The sequence below is a fragment of the Vulpes vulpes genome, chromosome 2 (genome assembly GCF_048418805.1).
Source record: "Vulpes vulpes isolate BD-2025 chromosome 2, VulVul3, whole genome shotgun sequence".
NCBI lineage: Eukaryota > Metazoa > Chordata > Mammalia > Carnivora > Canidae > Vulpes > Vulpes vulpes.
The window spans coordinates 23295268-23320039 of record NC_132781.1 but is presented as its reverse complement, the minus strand read 5'-3'; the positions used below and the strand labels follow the sequence as shown (position 1 = coordinate 23320039).

The 24772-nt window shown below is 49.4% G+C and overlaps 1 protein-coding gene across 1 annotated transcript in view; it reads right to left on the bottom strand.

Annotated features, from left to right (window-relative positions):
* PIP4K2B (phosphatidylinositol-5-phosphate 4-kinase type 2 beta) overlaps window positions 1-24583 on the bottom strand; it is a 28805-nt gene extending 4222 nt beyond the window's left edge. Inside the window, exons 1-9 of the mRNA XM_025995791.2 lie at window positions 23941-24583; window positions 13317-13414; window positions 9992-10088; window positions 7025-7177; window positions 6065-6211; window positions 4998-5036; window positions 4406-4519; window positions 863-1121; window positions 327-430 (exon numbers count right to left, since the gene is read on the bottom strand). Of these exons, the coding sequence (XP_025851576.1) occupies window positions 327-430; window positions 863-1121; window positions 4406-4519; window positions 4998-5036; window positions 6065-6211; window positions 7025-7177; window positions 9992-10088; window positions 13317-13414; window positions 23941-24099 (1170 nt within the window). The 5' untranslated portion in view covers window positions 24100-24583. The remainder of the gene's footprint in view (window positions 1-326; window positions 431-862; window positions 1122-4405; window positions 4520-4997; window positions 5037-6064; window positions 6212-7024; window positions 7178-9991; window positions 10089-13316; window positions 13415-23940) is intronic.
* Between the last annotated feature and the right edge of the window lie 189 nt (window positions 24584-24772).

The window sequence follows — 24772 nt, the reverse complement described above, 5'->3', positions numbered from 1 at the left end:
GACTCACAACCCTAAGCCTGCACCCACTGAAGGAGGGGCAAGGTGGTGGGGAAGTGGTGGAGAGACTCGGGATCTTGGGGCCAGGTTCCTGTTTGGACAAAGGAGCTTCAAGTCCATGGGGAAGAGGTTCTTGGGGGAGCAGCATGGGCACGTACAAAGCTATTAGTGCCCAGCCAGAAGGGAAAAGCCACAGAAGCTGAGCCCCGCCGGCCTGAGAACCAGGGAATATCCATTAGGCAAACCACCTGGCAGGGAGAGCAGTGAGGGCGCCTGGCGGGGCAGGGTGTCTCGGAGCAGGGGGCCTGGAGGCAGCAGGAAGGACTTACCCCATGTTTCACTGTCTTGGCAGCATGGGCAGCTTTCTTCTTCGCATCATATGGCGTGAGGATGTCGATGATGGCCATGAAATAGACTTCCTTCTTGGGGGCACCTAGAGCAGGGAAGGAAGGAGAGGTGGCAGGGAGAACAGCAGAAAGCAGGGGCTCCGGAACCCTGCAGACCGGAGATCCAGAGTCACCCCTTGTGCTCTGGACCTGAGGAAAGGAATCCTAATGGGGCCCTTTTCACAAGTCTTCAGTGCTCTTTTCTTGTTGACAGTCTGTAGAAGGTTTCAGAACCGTGAAGGAGGGCAGAAGCAAGCCTCAGACATCCAGGATAAGCAGAGGTGAAGGAAAGCCTGACAGAGAAGGACCCTGGGGGTCCCAGAAGCCACAGTTCCTGGAGGTGGTTTGGTAGGAGATCCCGGAGGCAGGAAAAGGCCAAAGTCAGCAGTGAATGAAGTGGGGGGTCCAGATCCCAGCGGTATCTACACAATAGGCCATGGGGGCAGGGCTGGGCGGGGCAGGTGTGGCCTCCCACTTACTTTCATGGCTTTTCATGGCATAGACATCAACGGAGGGGTCGAACTCCCCAGGGCCAAAGAAGCGGGGGAAGCTGAGGAGGTTGCCTGGGCTGTCAGGAGGCGTGCCGTAGGAGCAGAGCAGGTTGCCACCCAGTCCGTCGTTCTCACACTCTTCGTCCTCAGCCCGCTCCTCCACCTCCATCTCCTCTTGCTCCGCCCGGTCCACATCATGGATGCCCACCAGCAGGCTGTAGTCCATGATCTTCAGCTGGGCCAGGAACTAACAAAGGTGGGGAAGGAGAGATGGAAGGAAGAGGTTACACAGGGCATCCGGGGAGCATCTGGCAAGGGGAGAAAAGGCACTCCCTTTGAGTCCATTCTCTACTTTGGAAACAGGTGAGAACGAGCCATCAGAATCTCTGCCTTCAGTGAGCTCAGCCATTCCCCAAGGGCGAGGAGCCTCAGGAACCAGGGCCAGTGGGGAGAGGGGCCTCCCTGGGGAGAGGAGTTGAGAAGAATGGCAGAAGCTATGGGAGGAAAGGCAGAAGGAACACCGAGGAAGAGAAATGACCCATTGGGTCTGGGATCAAGAGACACCACAGGCCGGTTTCCTTCAGACCATGAACCTTCCCCGTCAGGAGCCCTATATCTAGTTGAGTAGTCTGGGGCCAGGAATTTTTTTTAATTATTAAATACTAAGAATAGAATAGAATAGGATAGGATAGAATAGAATAGAATAGAATAGAATAGAATAGAATAGAATAGAATAGAATAGAAATAGATAATGCCAGAGTTTGTAATATGAAACAGATGGACAGTATTTCAGTTGTGTGCGTGTATGTGTGTGTGCTGGGTTGTGAAGTAAATGTACCTCTGAGAGTCACGGGTGCGGTTTGAAACACCATGTGACTTAGCTTCTTCACCAGTCAAGAGTGAGAACAGGGAGATAAAGAAAAGAGACATCCCATAAGAGCCAAGCGACAACTGAACCTCTTTTCAAAGGTCAGAAGAGGCTATGGCACAGGGGGAGATGGCAACGGGGAGAAGGCACGGGCTGCAGAGTTCACATCTACAGGAGTGTTATGAGCAAGACGGCATCTCAGGTCTTTTGATCTAGGATTCCATGTCTTGAAAAATGAAAGTGTGGGGCTGATACGGATGGAACCGGCCAGTTGGAAATCCAGCTCAGTGAATACTGAGGCCACAGTCATGGTCCAAATCCTGTTAGGTAGCCGGCCACCGCCATTAGGCATGAGCCGGGACTCTGCCACAGTCACCAGGAAACTGTCTGACTGAGCACTGTGACCAGAGCGGCCTTACACAGACTCTTGGGCTGCTAAAAACATAAGAAGCCCTGATGATAGATCAGGTGCATCTCCTCTATAGAGAAAGGCAGGGGCACCATGCCAAGCACCCCAGACGAGCCTTTCTCAAGGTCGAAGGAGAGGGGGCCGAGGTCACCAAAGAGAGTACATGACCCACACCCACTCCTAACGACCTGCGAACATTTAGAAAGCAACAGGCAAGTGAAAACAAACAAAATGTGTAAACTGCCTTAAATTCCTCTCAGAAAGAGAGGAGGGAGAAAGGGAAGAAAGGGAGGAGAAAGACTTTGGACAAACTTAGAGGCAGAATAAAGCCATAGACATAGCAGGCAGGGATGAAAAAAAAAGCTTCCCAGGAACTAAAGCCATTTGCAAAACCCATGTGCATAGCAGCACACAGTGAATCAATCCAAGTGCAATGGTTAATGTTAGGTGCCCAGACATTTGGTCAGATATTATTCTGCATGCGTCATGAGGGTGTTTGTACATGATATTAACATGTGAACTGGCAAATTGAGTAAAGCAGATTGGGCCTGATGTGGGCGTCATCTAATCAGTTGAAGGCTTGAGTGGAACAAAAAGGGTGACCCTTCCTTTTTTTTTAAAAAAAAGATTTTATTTATTTATTCATTAGAAACAGAGAGAGAGAGAGAGAGGGGCAGAGACACAGGCAGAGGGAGAAGCAGGCTCCATGCACGGAGCCCGATGTGGGACTTGATCCCGGGTCTCCAGGATCATGCCCTTGGCCCAAGGCAGGTGCTAAACTGCTGAGCCACCCAGGGATCCCCAAGGGTGACCTTTCTGTGAGTAAAAGGGAACTCCTCCTGCCTGAGTGCCTCTGAACAGGAACATCAATTTTTCCTGCTTTCAGACATGGTCTAAACCATTGGCCCTTCCCTGGTCTTGAGACCACACTGGCCTCCACACTGAATCTATACCATCTGTTCTCCTGGGTCTCCAGTGTATCAACTACGGCTCTAGGAATTGCCAGCCTCCATAACTGTGAGATTCAATTCCTTATAATAAACACTTGCCTGTCTACTTAACTACCTATCAGTCTAACCATCCATGTCTCAGCACCATCTATTAGTTCTGTTTCTCTGGAAAATCTTAACTATTATACCAGCCCTTTGGCCCTTTGATGCATGAACAGGTAAACAAGGTGGAGTGTAAATGTACAATGGAATATTATTCAGCCTTACAAGGGAAAGCCATTCTGACATATGCTAAACATGCATGAACCTCAAAGACATTATGACAAGTGAAAAAAGCCTGACACAGAAGACAAATACTGTATGATTCCACTTATATAAAAAGTATTTAGAATAGTCAGATTCACAGGGACACAAAGTAGCATGGTGGCTGCCAGAGGCTAGGGAGAAGAGGAATGGGGAATTAGTGTTGAATGGGGACAGAGTTTCAGTTTGAAAAGATGAAAAATTCTGGAGATGGATGGTGGTGATGGTTGTACAACAGTGTGGATGTACTTAATGCCACTGCACTGTACACTTCCAAATGGTTAAGATAGTAAACTTTATGCATCTTTTACCCTAATAAAAAAAAATAAGAAAACACTTCTAACAGTGTGTAGGATTTGGTTTCAACGAACAGGTTCCCAATTTATTAAAATGGGAGATGCTCAGTTATCAAGTGGTCCAGGTGACAAATTCACTATTTAGCACTTGTCCTCCCAAGAAGAACTTCTCCGCAGGAAGTCCTATTCTAAAAGAAGGCTGCTGGGTAAGTGAAGAATCCGAGCCACAGAATGGCCTGGTTGTGGATCTTAACAGCTGGCTTCCCGTTGCAGCCGACCCCCCTTCCACTATGGGGATACCTCCAGAAAGGAAGGTTACGGGCTTTAGAAAAAGGTGTTGAAACAGATTAGCAAAAAGATAAAGGAAAGCATTCCAACTTGTGCTACAAAGATTCTACTGGCATAATTGTGTCCCCCTGATGGGATACTCATCTGCACCTATACCATTCAAATCACCAGCCTTCCTTTCCAAGAATGTGAAATGTTGTGAATTAAAATTTTCTTGTAAGATTTTATTTTTAAGTAATCTCTACAACCAATGTGGGGCTTGAATTCACATCCCCAAGATCAAGAGTCACATGCTCTTCCAACTGAGCCTGCCAGGTGCCCCATGAATTCAATTTTTCTTAAGGTTAAAGAGGCTCCTGCTCTGAGGACAAGAGGGGGGCCTCCTCAACCAAGGTGAAAATAAGGGTTACTAAGTACCTCTACGTCCCGTTTCAGTTTTTCCAGGAAGTTCTTTTTACTCTCCTCTCCCACATGCAGCTTCTGCCCTTCATTGAGGAAGTCGTTGTCTTTGAATGTTGGCAAGTCCTTGGCCTGGGAGAGCAACAGCACTGTTAGGCTGGGTGACCTAATACACTCACCCCAAGAAGTGATGGTACAAAAAGGGGAAGGGTCCTTAGAGCACAGATGGTTAACCTGTCAAATCAATAGGTTCAGCACAGGAGGCTATAGTCTCAGACCTCAAGTAGGCAGGGATGGCAAATATGTGGCATATGTCACACAATGAGCCTGGACCACCTTGGGGCTCAGGCAGCCACTCCGTGAGTCCAGCTGGACTATGAGACAGAAATCACCAGCCCTGCGGGACTGTGGACAACCCAGCAAGATTGGAGAGCAAGGCCTAGGCCAGAGATGAGGACAGGCAGGTGCCCAGTGACACAGCACTGACAGACTGCATGTCTGGGAACCAGGCCAGGGGCTGTGGTGGAGGAAGGGACAGGATGGCCGACAGAAGGTGTTTCTGATTCCAAGCGACCCATTCCACACTTGATCGGTACAGGTCCCAGCATACCTTCTCCTTGTCGCTCGCTTCTCTGGCAACAGTAGAGCCCTGAAAGGATAAGAGCCATCAGGAGAGGTCCAGCTGAGGCAAAGTCCGTTGAGCAGGGAAACATGCACCCGTCTTTGGGGAGAGGCAGCAGGTGAACGGAAGGAGGCTGGTTAGAATCCTAGAGGGGCCAGGAGGCAGCAATTTGTTCAACATCCTCTTTTACAGACCACTGTCAGAACTGAGTAGACACGAGGCCTGCGCTCAGCAAACAGGACTGTACTAAGACATAGTCCCTGCCCTCACGGGACTTTCCTTCCAACAGAGGAGACAGGCATTAAGAAGTAGTTACACGATTCATTAATCCATCAATGACATGGGTGCTAAGTGGTACAAGGGAGGACCACACTCTGCAAGCAGGTTGCACAGGGTGGTCTAGGCTGGGGCGGGGCAACGGTCCAGGCTTGCTTCCTGCAGGAAGTGACATCTGAGCCCAGGAAGAAGTAATCAGGTTGAGAAAGGCAGAGATGAACAAAAGGGCAAGGAGGGCAGAGGCTGGGCGGCCATGAGAGGCACTGGGGAGGAGTAGACCACAGGCCCTGCAGGAATGGAAGAGACAGCGCTGTGGCTGTGGCAGGGAGAGAGACAGAGGTGTGAGGTGACGAAGCACGAAGGCAGCTTTCAGAACAGCGGAGCACTACAGCTCACAGACACAAGCGTGTCCCTTTCTGTGTCTAGAGACGTGTTTGTGCTGCTAGTCCACAGTGCCCTCACAGATGCCAGGGTGAGGGTGTCAGCACGCCCATCCCCAGACTGTGACCCTCAGTGTGTACGTCCTACTGACGGGAGCTAAAGAACATCAACTGTGATGTAAATATGGTGCATTAAATAACCTCGTCATTGTCACCTGGACTTCAAACAGCTTCTGACCCAAAGGAATTAGACACATCAACTCCAGAGTTCCCATTCTGTACCAAAACCTATGCTCTGGAGGCTTTCCTATTCTGTGCAAGGTGGAGCCTCGGCCCCTCCAAGCCTTGGGGGCAGGGGGTGGAGGGCAGCCCCAGAGCTGGAAACGCCAAGCCCTTTACCTTGAGGTCATATTTGCGGTGTACAGTGAGCCGGTGGCTGAACACATTCCTGGTGACCACCATGTAGGTCTCGACACCGTCCACAGTCAAGCGGTACATGCCCAGAAACTGCGGCAGAAGGGTGTTGCCATGACACTCCACGATGAACTAGAGCAGAGGGAGGAAGGTCGGCGGCTGAGGGACAATGAAGACACCGGGATGGACAGGGCTCTCCCCAGGCCTCCAGACCAGTCGTCTTTCAGATGGGTCCCAGGAGGTCCCAGGTCCAGGTCCCTGTTGGACTTAAACAGACCACGCCATTCCCACCCCCAGCAGGTTTGGCAGAGGCCTTCTGGCTTCATGTTACTGGGACTCTGCTGAGACTTCTGTCTGAAATAGGCTTCTGCCACCGGAGAGTCACTGAGGCAGGCTAGGCCAGGGGCATATGGGGGAGATGGAGGCGGGGCTGAGGTCTGGGAAAGAGCAAGGGCCTCCTGCCAGGAGCTCTCAGCCATGCTGTGCCCCAGGGGTTCCAATGGAGCCCCAAAGATCAGCAGTCCCATTCAGTACATTCCAGGTACTCCGGGGAGAGGGCAGCTTTCCCCTAGTTCTCTCCAGGACGGCTTCCTGACTAGTGGAGAGTCGAGATAGAAAGGAAGCTACCCTGCAAGCCCACAGGACCTCATTTAGAAGAAATGTGGCAGGTGCCAGAGTGGGAAACTTCCCGACTCTGACAAGAAACAGCTGTTCAATGGGGACTGAGTGGGTAACATGCCTTCATTTCTCCTTTTTCCCTTTTCACAAGCAGGCTTTTCAGTTCAGCACACGGCCCCAGGGAGAGCCAGGCAGGGCCAAGCGCTTGCATCTCGGGAAGCAGGGACCACCATGAGGGGACTGACCTCTCCCCAGGAAGCTGCCCAGGGGCTCTCTCCTCCCCCTTGCCACCTGTCCTCTACTGCCCAGGCTCGGGACTCACCATACCTGGTGGTATTTCTTTAAGATGTTGTGCATCTCAGCCACATCCTCACTTGACACAGTCTTGATGACAAAGCGTCGGTCGTAGGTGGTGAGGAAACGTGTGCCACACCGGCCCTGGCTGTCACTGTTGATAGGGGCGCTGCGCGTTACTGAGTTCTGAGGGACCAAGACAAAAGCAGGCTGGTCTCGGGAGAAGAACAAGGACTCTGATCTTTACTTGGGCCAGACTGCTCTAAGGCCAACAATGCTGAGACAGGCAGGAACTTACCCACCCCTGGTCTCATGGAAAGTTTGCTTCTCTCCCCAAAGTCCTCCTGAAGAGTGGTAAAGTTGTTCCAGACCACCTGCTCCTAATCCCCGACTGGATGGGCAGAGGGCTGGCTGTGAAACATCTTTCATTCTGACCCCTGAGAACTCCCCTGTCAACTAAATCTCTGCCTCAGGCTGGGCCCTAACCCTGACACCCACAGGTAACCTGACCTTGGGTGAGCCACTTCACCTTTCCACTCCTGAATTTCCTTTTTTTTTTTTTTTAATTTTTAAATTTTTAAAATTTATTTATGATAGTCACAGAGAGAGAGAGAGGCAGAGACACAGGCGGAGGGAGAAGCAGGCTCCATGCACCGGGAGCCCAATGTGGGATTCGATCCCGGGTCTCCAGGATCCCGCCCTGGGCCAAAGGCAGGCGCCAAACCGCTGCGCCACCCAGGGATCCCCCACTCCTGAATTTCCTGACCTGGAACACAAGGAGGCAGTCCAGGATGATTTTCCCAGTTTCCTGGGGTGACAAAGACAAAGCTTAGGAAATATTTAAGCAGGCCAGCATAGAGCAGCAATGGGCAGCCACCTCTCTTCCCTGTACATACATGCTGGAGAACCCTTCCCGAAGCAGGCAGGTGTTCCTGGCCTCTCTGCCCAGCACCTCTCCCTGAGCACCTCAAACTCCTGCTTGTCTGTGCAGAGCTATGAGGCAGTTCTGGGGAGCTTTTCTGGCTCTGACACTGCTCCTCCTCGAGGCCCCATTCCCATTAGGATCAGAGAGCAGTAGAAGCCTCCAGAGAGGGTGGAGGGGGAGGTGTGAGTCAAGCAAAGGGATGTGTTCACAAAGCAGACGCTGGGAGAGGACCTTTGAAAGGCGAGGCAGAGAGAGAGGCCCCAGCTGTCCCTATTCCCAAGCAGACACATATAGGGATCTGCTCACAGAAATGCCTCCTCTCCAAGCCCTCTCATCAGCTCTCACCTAGGAGTCCACATTCTGCCTTCACCCAGTGCCTCCTCACAAGACCCTGGGGGCAAGAGGGAGTGCCACTTCTTTTTTTAAAGATCATTTATTCATGAGAAACACACACAGAGAGAGTCAGAGACACAGGCAGAGGGAGAAGCAGGCTCCATACAGGGAGCCCAATGTGGGACTCGATCCGGGTCTACAGGATTATGCCCTGGGCCGAAGGCAGGCGCTCAACCGCTGAGCCACCCAGGCTGCCCGGAGTGCCACCTTCAAGGGAAGACTCAAGTCTGAGGTAGTGAGGCGCTCTCTAAATTAAAAGGACACCCCCAAAATAGGGTGTCCCCAACCCAGAAATGTTGAGTAGGGTACTCAGCCAAGGGCCTCACTCTCCTACTTCTGGTAAGATGTGCAGGTGCCCAGCCTCATGGGGAAGCATGCTTCCATCCCTGCCTAATTTCCAGGCTGCGTGCTTGGATACTCTACACGGTTAGAGTCCCCTCCCTGAGCACCACACACCCCGTCTCCCTCAGTCGTGAGCACAGTCACTTGCCCACAAGGTTCGCAGAGAAAAAATGCAGACATGGAAAGGATGCACATGGAAAGGTGGTTAGAGCACCAAGGGGAAGGGAAGGAGCCGCAGCAGAAGGAAGATGTCTCGGCAACCTGGGGTTTCAACAGTGGCAAGAGTTTTCAGAAAACCTCCATCTCCAATCAGGTCATGATTTAGCTCAGGGTTTGGTGCTGACAGAAGGGGCCGGAAGCTTTTCCCAGTACCTTAGACACAGCTGTTCTTGAGTATTCCGTCCCTGGCATCTCCTCCTCCTGCCTCCTGGCGCCTTGAGCATTCTGTCCCTGGCATCTCCACCCCTGCCTCCCCATGCCCTCCTCTTGGGGAATGGCATCTCTGCAGGTGGTCCTCCAAGTGGAGGGGAGCAGGGAGGGGCCTCATTGAAGTGCATTCTGCTCCTCAGGAACTACTCCCCGAAAGGCTTGCTGGGATCCGGCCGGCCAGCCATGAGACAGTACAGTATTTTAAAAGATTTGGACATCCATTTTAAATTTCACTAGGAAATGCACTCCTTTTCTTCTCTCCAGACAACCACAAATCAGCTGTATTTCTTATTGCTAGCAAAGTGAAGTGGAAAATTCTCCCACAGTCATTGGAAGATTGTCTGCCAGGGGCAGAAGGTTGGAGGCAGGTGTGAGGTGGAGCAGGAACAGAAACCACTGAGTAGGAGTCAGACTGTACCATCCCTGATACTGGGACCTGGCATTGTCAGGCCCAGGAGGAACAGTCGCCAGCCACGCCTGCCCCACTCCCGCAGCAGGCCAGGATGCATGTAGGAGGCGGCCTGCGTACCTGGCAAGGTTACACTACCCTGGAAGTCTTCCTTTTCTACTCTGTCTTATCTGTTTTAAGAGGCCTCATCACCCGCTGGCAACAATTCTCTCTCTTAAGAGAGAGATGAAGCAGCTTCTGCAGCCCCGTCCCTCCCGCTGCTCTCTCCCCCACGAGAGGAGCATGAGCCTGCCAGGCAGCTTCAGAAAACACTTCTAGGGTTTTGACCCCTCCAGGAGCCTGCAAGCACCCAGGTAGAGACCAACAGGCTGGAATGGGACAGCACAGGAAAGCATAGCACAAGGACAGTAGACAAGTCTTTCCTCAAATTGTCCCGTGGCCTCCTGACCCCACTCCACTCTCTGACCCCTCTGACTTTGAAAAGAAAGCCCATAGCCAGTACCTGGTAATCCTGATCATCAATCCCAAACCTCTCCCGGAGATTCCGGAACACCATGGGGCAGTACTCCTTAAACTTAAAGCGGCTGGGGAGGTTCTCCCTAGGGCAAAGCAGAGAAATGTCTTTGTGAGCCTCTCCTTGTCCATCTAATTCTTACATCAGAACTTCTCTGGGTTTGGTCCACAGGTCACTGGGATCTGAACAATCTGCAGCACTCAGGATGTAGGTTTCTAGGCCCCAGAAATTCTGGAGATGAGTCTGGAAATCTGCACTTTTAACAGACAATCCTGGTGATTCTGAGCATGTAAAAGTTTTTAAACTTCACATCCGTGTGTTCATTTTGTAAAAACTAGTTGAGCTGTATACTTAAAATTTGTGGACTTTTTCTGAGTGTATGGTCTCTTTTGACAAAATTTACATTAAAGGGGAAAAACCCTCACCTGCCAAGAAGTGTGACAGAGTGTAGGTCCACTGCTTAAGAGCTATACTTGCTACATGCGAGTGGCTGCATGTGAACAGCTGCTGTGAGGTGGATGGCAGTCTGGCCACTAAAAGGAGTGGCCTTTCTTGACCCAGGAACCCTCTCTTCTGAGGATGCTTCTATCAACACATTCTAAAGATGGTTACATCCAGGAAGCCCTACGCTGGGCTTCCCTTGGGATGGAAGATGAGGGTGCTTTGGGTTGAAGAGGTCCTCAGTCAATTGACTAGGATCCCATTTTTTCAGGAAGCCTTGTCTGTGGGCTGCTGGCACCATCTCCACCCTGCCCACCTGTTAGTCAATAATCCCAGGAGGGGAGAGAATCGCCTTGAAGGGATGCCTTCTCTGAATCCTCCACCTTTACAATGTCCCCTTTCTTCGGAACTCCCTTTGAGAAATACGACTCCCTGACTATACTCCAGGATGACATACTTTGAGGAAATAAACAGCAATGGCTTCTCATGAAGGCAGGGGCCTGCTCTGCCTCATGTGCCCTTCTTTTAGTAAACCGCACCATAGTCCAATAATTAGCATGTCAACAGTTGCTAAAAGGACAAAAGGAATAAAGAAAGATAAATGAAGAGATTGGACGCTCTGCTTTAGGCCAAGATGTCAAGGTGGTAGAACTTCACCAGAGGCCACAGACCCTGAAATAGGCAACAGTGCAACGTCTTCTTCCAGAGCCCTGAGCCCTGAGCCCTGGGACAGACCCACCTCCTTTCCTGACTCAGGGCCAAGGACTGCCTCTCCTTTCTTAGAAGGTGTAATATTGTGATACAGTAAGAAATATATATTTAGCCTTCATTCCTGTTTTAGGCACAGAGCAACTAAGCCCTTGGAATTTCTGAAGTCATAAGAGCAATAAACATGTCTTTTTTTATTCATAACAAACCCCTTTCAACATTTCAACAAGCCCTGTTACATTCTAGTAATCCTTGTTTCTCAGACTTTCAACCACATCTGAGTTTATGTTAAAAAGGTGACTTTTGGAGGGGGTGGTGCTTGGGTGGCTCAGTCAGTTAAGCGTCCGCCTCTTCATCTCAGCTCAGGTCTTCATCTCAGGTTGTGAGTTCAAGCCCTGCACTGGGCTCTACACTGGATGTGGAGCCAACTTTATTATTATTTTTTCTAAGATTTTATTTATTCATGAGAGACACACAGAGAGAAAGAGAGAGGCAGAGACATAGGTAGAGAGAGAAGCAGGCTCCATGCAGGGAGCCTGATGTGGGACTCGATCCTGGGACTCCAGAATCACGCCCTGGGCCGAAGGCAGGTGCTCAACCGCTGAGCCACCCGGGCATCCTATGGAGCCTATTTAAAAAAAAAGAGAGAAAAAAAAAAGTGACTTTTGGAGAGCCGCATGGTAACTTCTGGAAAGACTTGAGGGCTGGGTGCTGGTTGCCAGGGGAACCAGGAGGCAGGGAGGGGTAAAGGGCTGGGGGGGTCAAGCCAATTGCCACTTGCTAATGATTTTATCAATCACGCTTTGCAATGAAGACAGGGCTCAGGAGCTCCAGGCTGGTCAACACGTCTAGGTGTGGGGAGGGTGGTGTACCTAGAGAGGGTCCGGGAGCTCCGTGCCCCTCCTCATACACCTTGCCCCATGCATCTCTTCCATCTGGTTGTTCCTAAGCTGTATCCTTTATAATAAACCTGTAATCGAGTAAATAAAATGTTTTACCGCATTCTGTGAGCCGCTTTAGCAAACTCACTGAATCCAGGGGGCGAGAGTCATGGGAATGTGGGACCCACAGTAAGTTGGTCATTAACACAGGTGACAACCTAGACTTCTAACTGGGATCTGAAGGCAGGAGGGCAGTTTTGTGGGGCTGAACCTGAGGGACCTGATGCTAAGTTCAGGTAGATAGTATCAGAGCTGAACTGAATTGGCAGGACACCCTGCTGGTATCCTTCAGAATTGCTTGATTCCGAAAACCCAGTGAAGTGAAATGTGGTGGCAGTGTGAGAGCAGAGCAGAAACAGGAGTCTTTCTTCTATACAGGTAGCCACTTAGCTCTGAAGACAGATGGCTTCTAGAATAAGATGTTGATATTACTATGGCAGACAGAGGCCACTAAGGGATATTTTCAAACTAAGCTTCCCCTCTAGGCTAACAGTCTGGCAACAGTGGAGTGACAGAGCCCAGCTGGAGGGGTGCCAGAGACCGTGGGACAATGGAAAGTGGTGCCAGGATGCAAGCGCAGAAAGAAGGGTGTGGGCAGCAAGAGCTCCTCCGGATGACCCAAGATGGGCTGAAAAAGTACGGCCTCCCAAGGGCTTAGAGCAGGCCCCACCCTGCATTAGGTGAGATAGCTGCTCCAACCTAGAGATGCCCTTCAGACACCGTCCCAGAAGCCACGAGGAACAAAAGTGGGAGGAATTACTTTGGATGGCACCCTTGGGCACCATGGTCAGCCTGTGGCTCACACACCCATCGGGAGAGAGAAGAGCTTGGTTGTATCCTGGGCCAGCAACATGTCTGGCAGCTTCTTGCCACAGACGAAGATCAAGATAGGGCCACTGTTGTCAGCCTCACAGTAGATACCACAGCTCGTGAGCAGCTCACTGCTACCTAATCTGGCCCCAGATGAATCACCCTGGCCCGGACCACATGCCCTGAGGGACCCTGGAGGTAGGTGGATACAGGAGATGACAGAATGACACAAACAGGAGAGGCACATAATGAATGCATTTTCCCAGCCAGTTTGTCAGCACTGAGATCCAGGTGTCGCTGTCACACCCTGCCAGGTGCTGGCTTGGAACTGCCATGTGCAAGTTTCCAGAAGTTCTCTGCCTTGAGGGAAAGGACTACCCACAAAACCTGGGCCCACTCAGGAGGCCACTTACTTATTGAAGAGATGATTGTCCACCTTGATCTTGCTGTATGCTTTGAAGTCATCCGGCATTAGCATGACAGGGACAGGGACATTGCTCAGCTCATTGATCTGCAAAGCAAGGGAAAAGCAACGTTCTCAGCCAGGAGGCCACCTGCCTCAGAGACACAATATGCCACAACGTGAATGCCACCATCTTACCAAAAACATGTCCATGGATTCCCTCCTTGCCTTTATTTCTACTCTTCTTTTCAAATAAGTTCCTAACCCATCTCCACCTATTGAAATTCTCCCCACCTGCTAAGTTCCAGCTCAAAAGGCACCTACTCCATGAAGCTTTCCATGATTCTCCAGACCATAAATGTTCTTCTTCATTCTGGAATTCCTGTGCTTGTATCCATCCTTTGGCCATAACACAATCTCCCTCATATCATGGTTAATGCTTATAAACCTCGCAAGCTTGCTAGACTATAAGTGAGGCAAGATTGTATTACTGATCTTTTTAAGCAAAGGTCATCTAACTGATCTCTGGAGGTTCCTTCAGGGTTGGCCCGGTGATTTGCTTATGGCAGGTACAATATAAATATTTGTTAAGGGATCCCTGGGTGGCGCAGCGGTTTAGCGCCTGCCTTTGGCCCAGGGCGCGATCCTGGAGACCCGGGATCGAATTCCACGTCGGGCTCCCGGTGCATGGAGCCTGCTTCTCCCTCTGCCTATGTCTCTGCCTCTCTCTCTCTCTCTCTCTCTCTCTCTCTCTGACTATCATAAATAAATAAAAAATTTAAAAAATAAATAAATAAATAAATATTTGTTAAATGTAGCAATAAGTGGATCAATGAATAAACATTACACAACCTATGTGGGTACTGAGGCCTTTAACATCTTTATACAAATTGTGGGTCACTCGAGATGTCAGGATGGGGTAGGGAAAAAAGCTGGATGAGTTTGTGTGGGTATGTAACTCATCTCCAAAGTAAAGGATCAAATTTAAAGTGAGAAGAAGAGGTAGACATCTGGCCACTGGCTCACTCTTACTCTCTGATTAAAACAGGGCCAGTTCCTAAAGCCATGTCCTACATTATACTGAACTGGAGGAGATGGGGTAGGATGCCTTGCCCCCACTGCAAGCAAACCTTCCCATTGGCTTTCATCCCTCTTAAGGGAGCTGGAGGCTGACAGGGAGCTGGCTTCCCATTGGCACAGAGCTCAGAGAGTATACCCTGCCCTTCCCTGTCCCCAGCTTAGCCAATTAGTGGTCTAATTAGCCACAGATGTCCTCTCCCCTCACAGCAGAGTATTTGACATTTGACCCTCAACCCAGTTGCCACTAATGCATTCAGGATTTACAGAGGAAACCTTAGGTCTGCCTTAATGGATGGGGGGGAGGGGATGCACAGCCTTAGGTCTTCCAGAAACTTTCCTTGCAAATCCTATTATCTCAATGAGGCCCATGTGGCAGTGAGGGGATAACCGAGAGTCATTAGGAGCACAAATAGGGGAAACAGCATTTAATTTGCTGCCCCTTTCATGCTCCAAACCTTTTTTATTTAGAAATGTCAGAGGACGGAAGATGTTCAAATTAATGCAGTATCTGGGCTGGGGAACCCTACTTTTCTAGCAGTGGTGAAAAACCTAATTTGCTCCTGGGGAAATGAAGGAAGGCACAGGCATGTGTATATATGGGGAGGCGGCAGAAACTGGCAGTGGGGCAGAGACTCAATAAACTCCTGGCACAAAGTGATGAGCACAGACACAAGAGTATATCCTGTATGAGTCTATTTACATGAAATTCTAGAACAGGCATCTACAGTGAGAGAAATCCAGTAAGAGGCTGCCTCGGTTGGCTGGGGGCAGCTGACTATAAAGGGACATAAGAGATTTGATTCTGGAGTGACAGAAGTGTTCTACGTATTGTTTGGGGTGATAATTACATGACCATATATACATCTATCGAAATTCATCAAACCAGACACTGAAAATTCTCAGCACCCAGGTCTATGGTACCCACCACACCGGCTTACCAGCCACATGAAAAAAAAAAAAAACCACACCAATTCCCATTCCAGGGGGTGCTCACAAGGGAACCTGACTGTGAAGTGTGTGCCTACAGAGGAAACCATTCCACTTCCTTGTTTTCCCTCCAACAGAAACAATTCATGGTAGCTGTCCCACTTCCTTTTTCCTGGCATGTATTGCTTGCTTGGCTTGGACAGTTGAAGAAGTTAAGAAGTTCATGGCTCTTGTGTAACCCCACCTTTTCTATTTTCTAGTTCATCTTCCACACTGGCTCAAAGAGCATGATTTTATACAGAATGTTCTAGAATGTACTACTCATTGATTCTGGGTTAGTCTAAAATCTAGATTTGGTGTGAAGGCCAGGGCTTGATGTGAGAACAACTAGAAAAGACTGAAGCCCTTACCTGAGAGCCAGCCAGGGTGGATTTTTCTAACGGCAGCTATTCAAGAATGCTCTATTCGTTATTTCTCTGTAACTTTTGATTCCACCTACTTCAGAAGGTCGTAAATTAGTCAGTTTTTAGTTCTCCCTTCATCTCAATTCTTGACTACACAACCCAATGGCAGGAGGTTTCTGAGATAATTTTTGGTGAACAATCCATATATATGAACTAGGTAGGCTCACCCTTCATTGCCACTGGGCCCATGCAGATGATTCACTCTAGGGATTAGCTGTACTATTTTTTAGTTGTGCTAAATTCTATCGCCCCAGAGAGTTCTAGCCAATTTCAATTGAACAAGCACTTAATAAGATACCTACTACATGCTTCACTTCATGTCAGGGAGGAGGGGGCACACTGCACACTGTGCACACAAAAAGGAGGAGGCTTATTCTCTTATCTGGGAGATGAGACAGACTCATGGCACAGAGAAACTCAAAATCAAGTAGTATACAATGAGTGCGAACACGGGGAAGTGACAGCAAGAACAGCTGAGGGTGAGGTTAATATGGTCACAAAGACTCCTGGCCCTCACACATCAGGCTAGAAACTGAGCACCTAATGCCTCTCCTGGTTTTGCCAAGAGCACCTGACACTGGAAGACTACAAGATCATGTTATACTCCCACTGAAGATCTTCCATGGCTCCTCATCAATCCCAGGGTAAAGTTTCACCTTCTTAGCCTGGCATTTAAGGCCTTTCCTGACCTGGCTCAGACTCTGATCTGACAAACTCCTTTTCAGTTAACTTCTAACTGCAAATGTATTGAGGGCCTTACTATATATGCCAGGACTGTGCCAGAGCTGGCGATACAACAATGAGAAGGTGGGCTCTGTCCAGCTGGGAAAACAGACAACAAAGAATACAATGTGATGAGTGCTGCAGAGAATAAAGGGAGGGGGGAAAAACAGGTGAAGAAATCGGTGCTGCCTCGGGGTAGGACTCCCAAGAGCTGTTTGCTAGAGGAAGCTGTAGAGAAATGAATACATGTGAGAAAGGCCTAGGATGGTAGTTCTCAAAAAAAACAAAAACAAAAAAAAAAGAGAGAGAGAGAGAGGGAGAGGGAGAGGGTACGGGGTAGGGGGAAGGGAATCCTCAGGTAGTGGAAAGAGTCAGACCCAAGACTCAAGAGCTTAAGTACGGTGTGTGGCGGTAGACTGGCAGGTGGCAGGGTAGGATAGAAGTTCTAAGGAGTGCATGGAAAGAACATAGGAAGATAGGGGAATGGCCTAGCCTATGATTAATATTAATAAATAACAGCTGCTTCTTTTTAATGAATACCTAGAAGTGGTTGGGGCTTTATGTTATATATTACATATCATAGGCGATGTTATATATTATATATCATAGGCATCACATAGATATCACATATTCTGTGCTATTATTTCTATTTTTTTTAAGATTTATTTATTTATTTTTATTTATGATAGACACAGAGAGAGAGAGAGAAAGAGGCAGAGACACAGGAGGAGGGAGAAGCAGGCTCCATGCTGGGAGCCTGATGTGGGACTCCAGGATTGCGCCCTGGGCCAAAGGCAGGCGCCAAACCACTGAGCCACCCAGGGATCCCCTATTTCTATTTTTTTTAAAGAATTTATTTATTTATTCATGAGAGACACACAGAGAGAGAGAGAGGGGGCAGAGACACAGGCAGAGGGAGAAGCAGGCTCCATGCAGGGAACCTGATGTGGGACTCGATCCCGGGACTCCAGGATCACGCCCTGGGCTGAAGGCAGCGCTAAACTGCTGAGCCACCTGGGCTGCCCTGTGCTATTATTTCTAATACTTAATTGCCACACTAATTGTTATTAATCTGATTTTGCAAAAGAAGTTCAAGAAACCTTCCTCAAGGTCACACAGACAGGATGTGCAGAGTCAGAATTTGCTCCCAGGTCTGTCTGGTGCCCACACCTTGGCTCTGTATACAGTGCTATGTGAGCCTTCTTCTGGATAGCTAACTTGACTGAGGCAGTGTTCCCCATTCCTTGCTTCTCTCCTAATAATCTGCAAGGAAAGTGTTTCTGCTCATCTTACAGAAAAGTAAAATGAAGCTCCAAAGCTATTAGTAAGGGGCAGAGCTTGGATTTAAACTTAGATTTGTCCACTATAAAAACCTAGACTTGACTATGCAGGAAATGGGAAGTATTCTTGGGTTCAAGTCTGGGAATTCACATGATAAAACGGGTGATACAGAAAGGTATCCTGGAATCAAAATCAAGCAGGGATTGGAAAAGGTAAAAATAAGCAGTAAGGCCATTTATAGGGCCACTTTAGTAGTTCAGGTGATAGACTATGGCAGCAGGAAGAGAAGAAAGGATAAAGCTAATAGAATCATCCAAGATCTGGCTAAATGACACTTCCTCTATGAGAGCTACCCTGTCTTCCCCAGGTTAAATTAGATGCTCACTTCTCTGTGCATCTTTATATCCCAAATGGCACATTCATTTTGGGCAACTGTTTGCTTACATGTTTGATTCTTCCACAAGGCTGTGAAGCCCGAGAAGGAAGAAAATATGGTATCCATGTTTATGCACAACAACTGGCACAGAGTAGCTGCACAATACATACTGGCTAGGGGGATGGATGGCTAGAAAAAAGGGACTGAAGTATGGCTAACTCCAGGATAAAGAGAAAAGAGACAGCAAAGCTGTTGTGACCATACCAAAGACTCGGTCTGGAGGGTGGGAATGAAGGTTAAAGTTGGCTATGGAGTCTATGACCAGACTGTAAAGAGTCTTTTTTTTTTTTTTTTTAAAGATGTGTTTATTTATTTATTCATGAGAGACACAGAAAGAGAAAGAGAGAGAGGCAGAGACACAGGCAGAGGAAGAAGCAGGCTCCATGCAGGGAGCCTGATGCAGGACTCCATCCCAGGACTCGATCCCGGGACTCCAGGATCACACCCTGAGCCAAAGGCAGCCGCTCAACCGCTGAGCCACCCAGGCGTCCCTATAAAGAATCTTAAATAGCAGAGAGAGAAGAGTAAACTTTATGTGGTAGACAAAGGAAAGTAACTAAAAGTTCTGAAGCATGAAAGGTCATGACTTCTTGAATGTTTCAGGAAGATGTGTCTGTCCTCTATTATCTAGCATAATCCTGGGCCGACCCCTCTCACCTTCAGCATAAGCACACTTGTGGGATGCATATTCATTCAAGTATCATGCTAAGTACAACATATTAGGATGGTAAATCTGCTGTATCTCACAACATGTAAGTGATTTTTGGATTATCCACATGATTAACTCCAGGAGCCATCAGCATAAACAATAAGGAGGCTAAACGAGTTGAGTAAGAAATTCAGGAGCAGAGAATTCACTCCACACTGATCCTACTGAGATGAAAATTCAGTCACTAGTTCCAGTCTGTTGAACTTCTGAGTCCAGAAGCCTCTACTTCCCTATGTGACCTTCATAGGAATTGTTACCCAGGAGGTGTGGGCAGGGCATGCAGGTTTCCTGACTTGTCCTGCGATTTTGTGGGTGGCTCAGCAATAAGCTGGCTACAGCAGACAATCATGTTCACCTGCCACCATCAGAAAATATGAAATATTGAAAAACCCTAAAACCAAGGAAGTCCAGGCAACACCTCAAGTTAGAGAGGGAAGTGGGCAAGAACAGAGCCACGGGTGCCAACAAATTCACTCCTAGGTTTATTCCTCCTTTTTCACACCCTGGTTTATCTTCTCTTCCTGTTCTCCATGAGGTGGAAAGGTCTGGTGAAGGGCAAATTTGTCAAAGGTCTCACCAGAGCAGGAATATTTACCAAAGTAGCAGAGCAAGAGAAAAAGGCAGGTAAAAGAAGTTCTAGGTCTGCATTAAGCAAAGAAAATGCATGGACAGAATGGGGGTGGAGTGTGGGAGAGAATGGAGACTTAAGAATGAATCTGTTCCTTACACCACAAACAGAAATTAATTCAAAATGGATTACAGAGACTGAGACGCCTGAGTGGCTCAGCGGTTGAGCGTCAGCCTTCAGCTCGGGGCCTGATCCCAGGATCCAGGATCGAGTCGCACATCAGGCTCCTTGTGAGGAGCCTGTTTCTCTGACTCTGCCTGTGTCTCTGTCTCTCTCTCTGTATCTCTCATGAATAAATAAATAAAAATCTTTTTTAAAAATGGATTATAGACCTAAATGTAAGAGCTAAAACTATGAGAGTTTTTCTTAGAATATTGGAGTAAATTTTCATGACCTTGGGTGAGGGAAAGCCTTCTTAGATATGCACCAAAAGTGCAAGCAAAGAAAATACATAAATGGACTTTATCAAAATTTAAAAACCTGAGCTTCAAAAGGTACCATCAAGAAAGTATAAAAGAAAAAAAGAAAGTATAAAAGATAATCCAAAGAACAGGAGAAGATACTTGTAAATCATATATCTAATAAGGGACTTGTACCTAAACTATACAAAGAACTCTTATAACTCCAGGGGCACCTGGGTGGCTCAATCAGTTAAGCTTTTGCTTTCTCATGATCTCAGGGTCCTGGGATCAAGCCCTACATCTGGCTCCCTGCTCAGCGTTTCCTTCTCCTTCTGCCCTTCACTGCCTCCCCCCACCCCAACTAGTGCTGGAGTTCTATAAAAACAAACAAACAAACAAAAAAACAAACAAAAAAACCTCTTAATAACTCAACAATGAAAAGATAACCCAATTTAAAACTGGGCAAAAATGTTTTTTAAAAATGGACAAAGGAGGGCAGCCTGGGTGGCTCAGTGGTTTAGCGCCGCCTTTAGCCCAGGGCCTGATCCTGGAGACCCGGGATCCAGTCCCACATTGGGCTCCCTGCATGGGGCCTGCTTCTCCCTCTGCCTGTGTCTCTGCCTCTCTCTGTGTGTCTCTCATGAATAAATAAATAAAATCTTAAAAAAAAAAAATGGACAAAGGATCTTAATTGATGTTTCTCTGAGGAAAATATACAAATGGCCAATAAGCACATGAAAAGATACTCAACACCATTAATTATCAAGGAAATATAAATCATAATTACAATGAGGTAACAGTTCGCACCCACCAATGTGGCTATAATAAAAAAGACGATTACAAGTGTTGTGGATGTGCAGAGAAGTGCAAGGATGAGAACCTGGACCCACACACACACACTCTACTAGTGGAAATGTACAATGATGCAGTCACTTTGAAGAACAGTCTAGCAGGTTCCAATATAGTCGAATACAGTTACCACCAATTGCTCCTATTCCTTGTGACCACCTGAGTGACGTTTCATGCATACCTGGTTTCTAAAACCAGCAGGTTATCAAGCCAGGTCTGCCTCCTCTTGCAGGTCTCCATGCCCCTCTGGTCTCCATGCCCCTCTCCAGGGAAATCTCTTCTCTAATTCCAGAGCCTCTACACTGTATTTCATCCACTAAAACACTAGTGTTCTCTCTTTACTAGTTCTTCCCTGACAGAGCTAAAGTCTTCTTCTTCTTCTTCTTTTTTAAGTTTTATTTAAGTAAACTCTACACCCAACATGGGGCAAAAACTTGCGACCAAGAGCCATGTGCTTCACTGACTAAGCCAGCCAGGCACCCTAGATCCTGTTTCCTATACTCTCTCTCTACAAAGTCCACGGGCTGCAACTCTTGTCCAAGAGAGGAGCTCCTGTGACAACACCAAGCTCAAAAACCTCTCTTTTTCCACCTGGAAGTAAATCAACCACATCAGGAAAGAGTGACTTTTGCTCTCGATAAAGATATATATCCATCCTTCATATCTCATCCACCATCAGCCATAGAGTATCATGCTCTAAATACCTAAAAGGGGGAGGAATTAAAGAATCAAAGAAATGTGACATCTGAAACCTCAGATTGCAAAAAGTGGCAAAAGTGGGCTTCTGAAGGAAGGTAACCTCTCAGAAAGGCAAGCAATCCACCAAGAACTATGTGGTCCTGACCCCCTGGAGAACCACAAGATTTTTATACCACTCTTCTTCTGGGGAGATGCCTCCATTTCCCAGATGGAAATCCTAGAGTTCTAGACCTTACCTCAGGTCCAGATGAAACACTAAATGCTAGGACCAGGTGGCCTGCACAACTTGCCCTGTCCAGGGAGCTACGCCAGTGCCTTTCCCCTGAGGCGCCCACTCATTACGCCCAGAACCTTGGGTCTTGCTTAAAGTCAATGCCTTTCCAGCTAGCCCTCCAACTTTCCTTCAAGTTGGCAAAGAAAGAGGGTGACTGCCTAGTCCAAGAAAGTAAGACTCACAGATGCCTATCCATCTACCATTCAGAGGCCCCCATCTAGGCAGACTCACTGCTTGCGTATCAGAACACCCAACATCACACACACTCCCATGAGCTGGCATGCACAGGCACACACATCTGAGCGTACATTTTGAGTTCCCTAACAAGACCATAATCCCCACCTATCCCAGCACTGGGCTGAGAAACAGAATAAGGACCAGAAGGCACAGAAAGCGAGACCTACCATTCAAGCACTACTGCTGAATAACAGTCCGTGGTGCCGGACAATGAGCTGCATCTTTTGCTGTGGCCATGGGTGAGCTAATTTTCCACCTGGGGTCTCCATTTCTTCGTGTATAAAGTAAGGGACCCAAGGTAGGTAGGTGTACTATTCCAGTGTAGGAGCTGTTAAGAGCCTCCACCAGTTCTTATACAGACAGGATGCTTTCTAGTGAGAAATGGGCTGTAGAACAAAATCAAGGACTGACTTCCAGGCAGGGACACAAGGTCCACATTTTGATGACCCAGTTTCCCTTGCAATGTTGTCAGATGACCCCTGAAGCAGCAGAAAGCAGGAGAAACAAAGTCTGCTGGACTACTGGCCCAAAACAGCTTCCAGGGGTCTGGACATTAAACCAGTACTACTCCCTACTCTGGCCAGGACTCTCACCAGAGTGAGGTTACTGAAAACAGTAACCTGCCCAAGACCAAAACACCAATAGCGACCTCACCCCCATACATATGCACTTTTCTGTATTAGATGCAAAGATCTAAAACTCTGGCTCAGACTAAGGTTCATCCGCCTCCAGCCAAAGGCTCCTCTACCAAAGCAAAGCAAAAAGTCTCGCTGGCCTCAGGTCCCTCTGTCAGCATTTGATCTTGTGGGCAATTTCAAGTGCTCTGAAAAGTCAGGGTGCCTAAAGAACTGAAATTAACAGGAAACCCAAGCTATTAGCTCCATCTTCCTCATTCCAAACCTGTAGTTGGTGAAGTTGGGTGTTTCAGGTCCTTTTATTTCCTCTGCTCATTCCTGGTGTTGGGACTCACAGTGCAAACGGTCAGAAGGCAAGGAGCGAGTGGTCGGAAAAGAAAAAAGACCCTCAACAAACAGGGCACAAAGTCCTCCAGCTCAAGCGCTAATGCTGGGCTCCAACTTCCTAATGGGACATTCTCAAGCACCCTAAGGGTCCAGAGATCACCCTCTCATCCTAACTTCTGCCCATTACCACAGCTTTCATGATCATACAACAGAAAGCTCAATAAAAGAGAAGTCAACGTCTTTGACATGAATACGACAGGAGAATGCAGGAAGCCACATTATTTCTACTGCGGATAGTCTTCCTTATAATCAGGCCTCACCTTCTCTCAAATGGTTACATTCTCTCTTCTCCCTAACCTAGGAAGACCCCGGTAAAGAGTCGGTGGTTCAAGGAAGCCTGTGCTTCTCCAGTTGATATATCTTGTTCAAGAAGAAAAAAAGGAAACCCAGGGAGGATTTCTACAGTCAGGGGTAAGGTCTGGAGGATGGGAAACTTTAAGCAGCCGCACCAACCAAATAACCAGAAACGGAGGAACATTCAGGCAGGCCGATGCCACCTGCCCTGTCAACTGGACAGTGAGCTGGCCGCCAGTTAAAGAACAAGGGGGAAAAACACATGCAACACACAGGGTGAGGGGATGAAAGCGGCTCCGCCGCACCCAGGCCTTCCCCCTGCGCTCCAGGGACTGCCCGTAGCGAGCAAGCCAGACGCAGGAAGCTGGAGGGGCTGGAAGGAAGGGAGGGGGCGACGGCATACCACCGTCGGAGACACCAGGCCTCGCGTGGCGCGCGGGAGTGCACACCCGGCCGGGACGGTGTGCAAGGGCGGGGTGGGCGTGCAAGCGGCTGGGCGAGGGGCTGCGGGCGTCCGCGTCAGGGCCCGCGGGGCGACGGCCGGGCCTGCGGGGGGCGTGGGAGCGCGCGGGACCGCGCTCCGAGGGGCGCGCGCGGGGGAGCTGGTTACCGTGTGGTTCACCCCCCACATCAGGACGCTGAGGATCGGCTCGCTGGCCCGGAATAGCTTCACTTTCTGGCACACGAAATGCTTCTTCTTGGTCTTGGTCTTGCTGGCGCTGAGCGGCGCCACCGCCACCGCCGTGGTGCTGGTGCAGTTGGACGACATGCCCGGGGCGGCGGCGGCGGCGGCGGCGGCGGCGGCGGTGGCGGCGAAAGGGGGGGCGGCCGAGACGGCGCACAAGCCAGCGGCCCCAGGCCTCCCCGGGACCGATCCCCACCCCCGCTCCCTCACCGCGCCATGGTCGCGCCCGTCCCGTTACCTCCCCACCCCGCCCCGGTGGTTTCGTCCGCCCCGCGCCCCGCCCCCACGCCCCGCCCCGCCCCGCCCCCGGGCGCTGCCGCCACCGCCCCGCCGTCACTAGGCTCGCTTCTCCCCGCCCGAGTGGTAGCGCCCGCCCCGGGGAGGCAGCGGCCGCCCCGCCCGGCCCTCCTCCCCGGGCCTGACAGAAACCAGGCTGGCCTGGAGACGCCTCAGAGCCCCGCACCGCAACGGGGAGGGGAGAAGGGCTGGGGCTAGGGTCGCTGTCTACCACGGGAGAGTCCTCCTGTCCGGGTTCCCCCTCCCCCCCGCCAAAGCCCAGACTTGGCTCTTTCCCTCAACCTGACGTGCCAAGATGGCGGCGGCGCCACAGCTCCGTAGGGGAGGAGGGGCGGGAATGCGAGGAGGGTGGGACGTACCATCCCACCCCGGGGGAGAGAGGCGGAACACAGCAGGGGGAAAAGGAAGTCCAGCCGGGAGAGCCAAGGAACGCCCCCTCGCTCCACCCGTGCGTGGATCT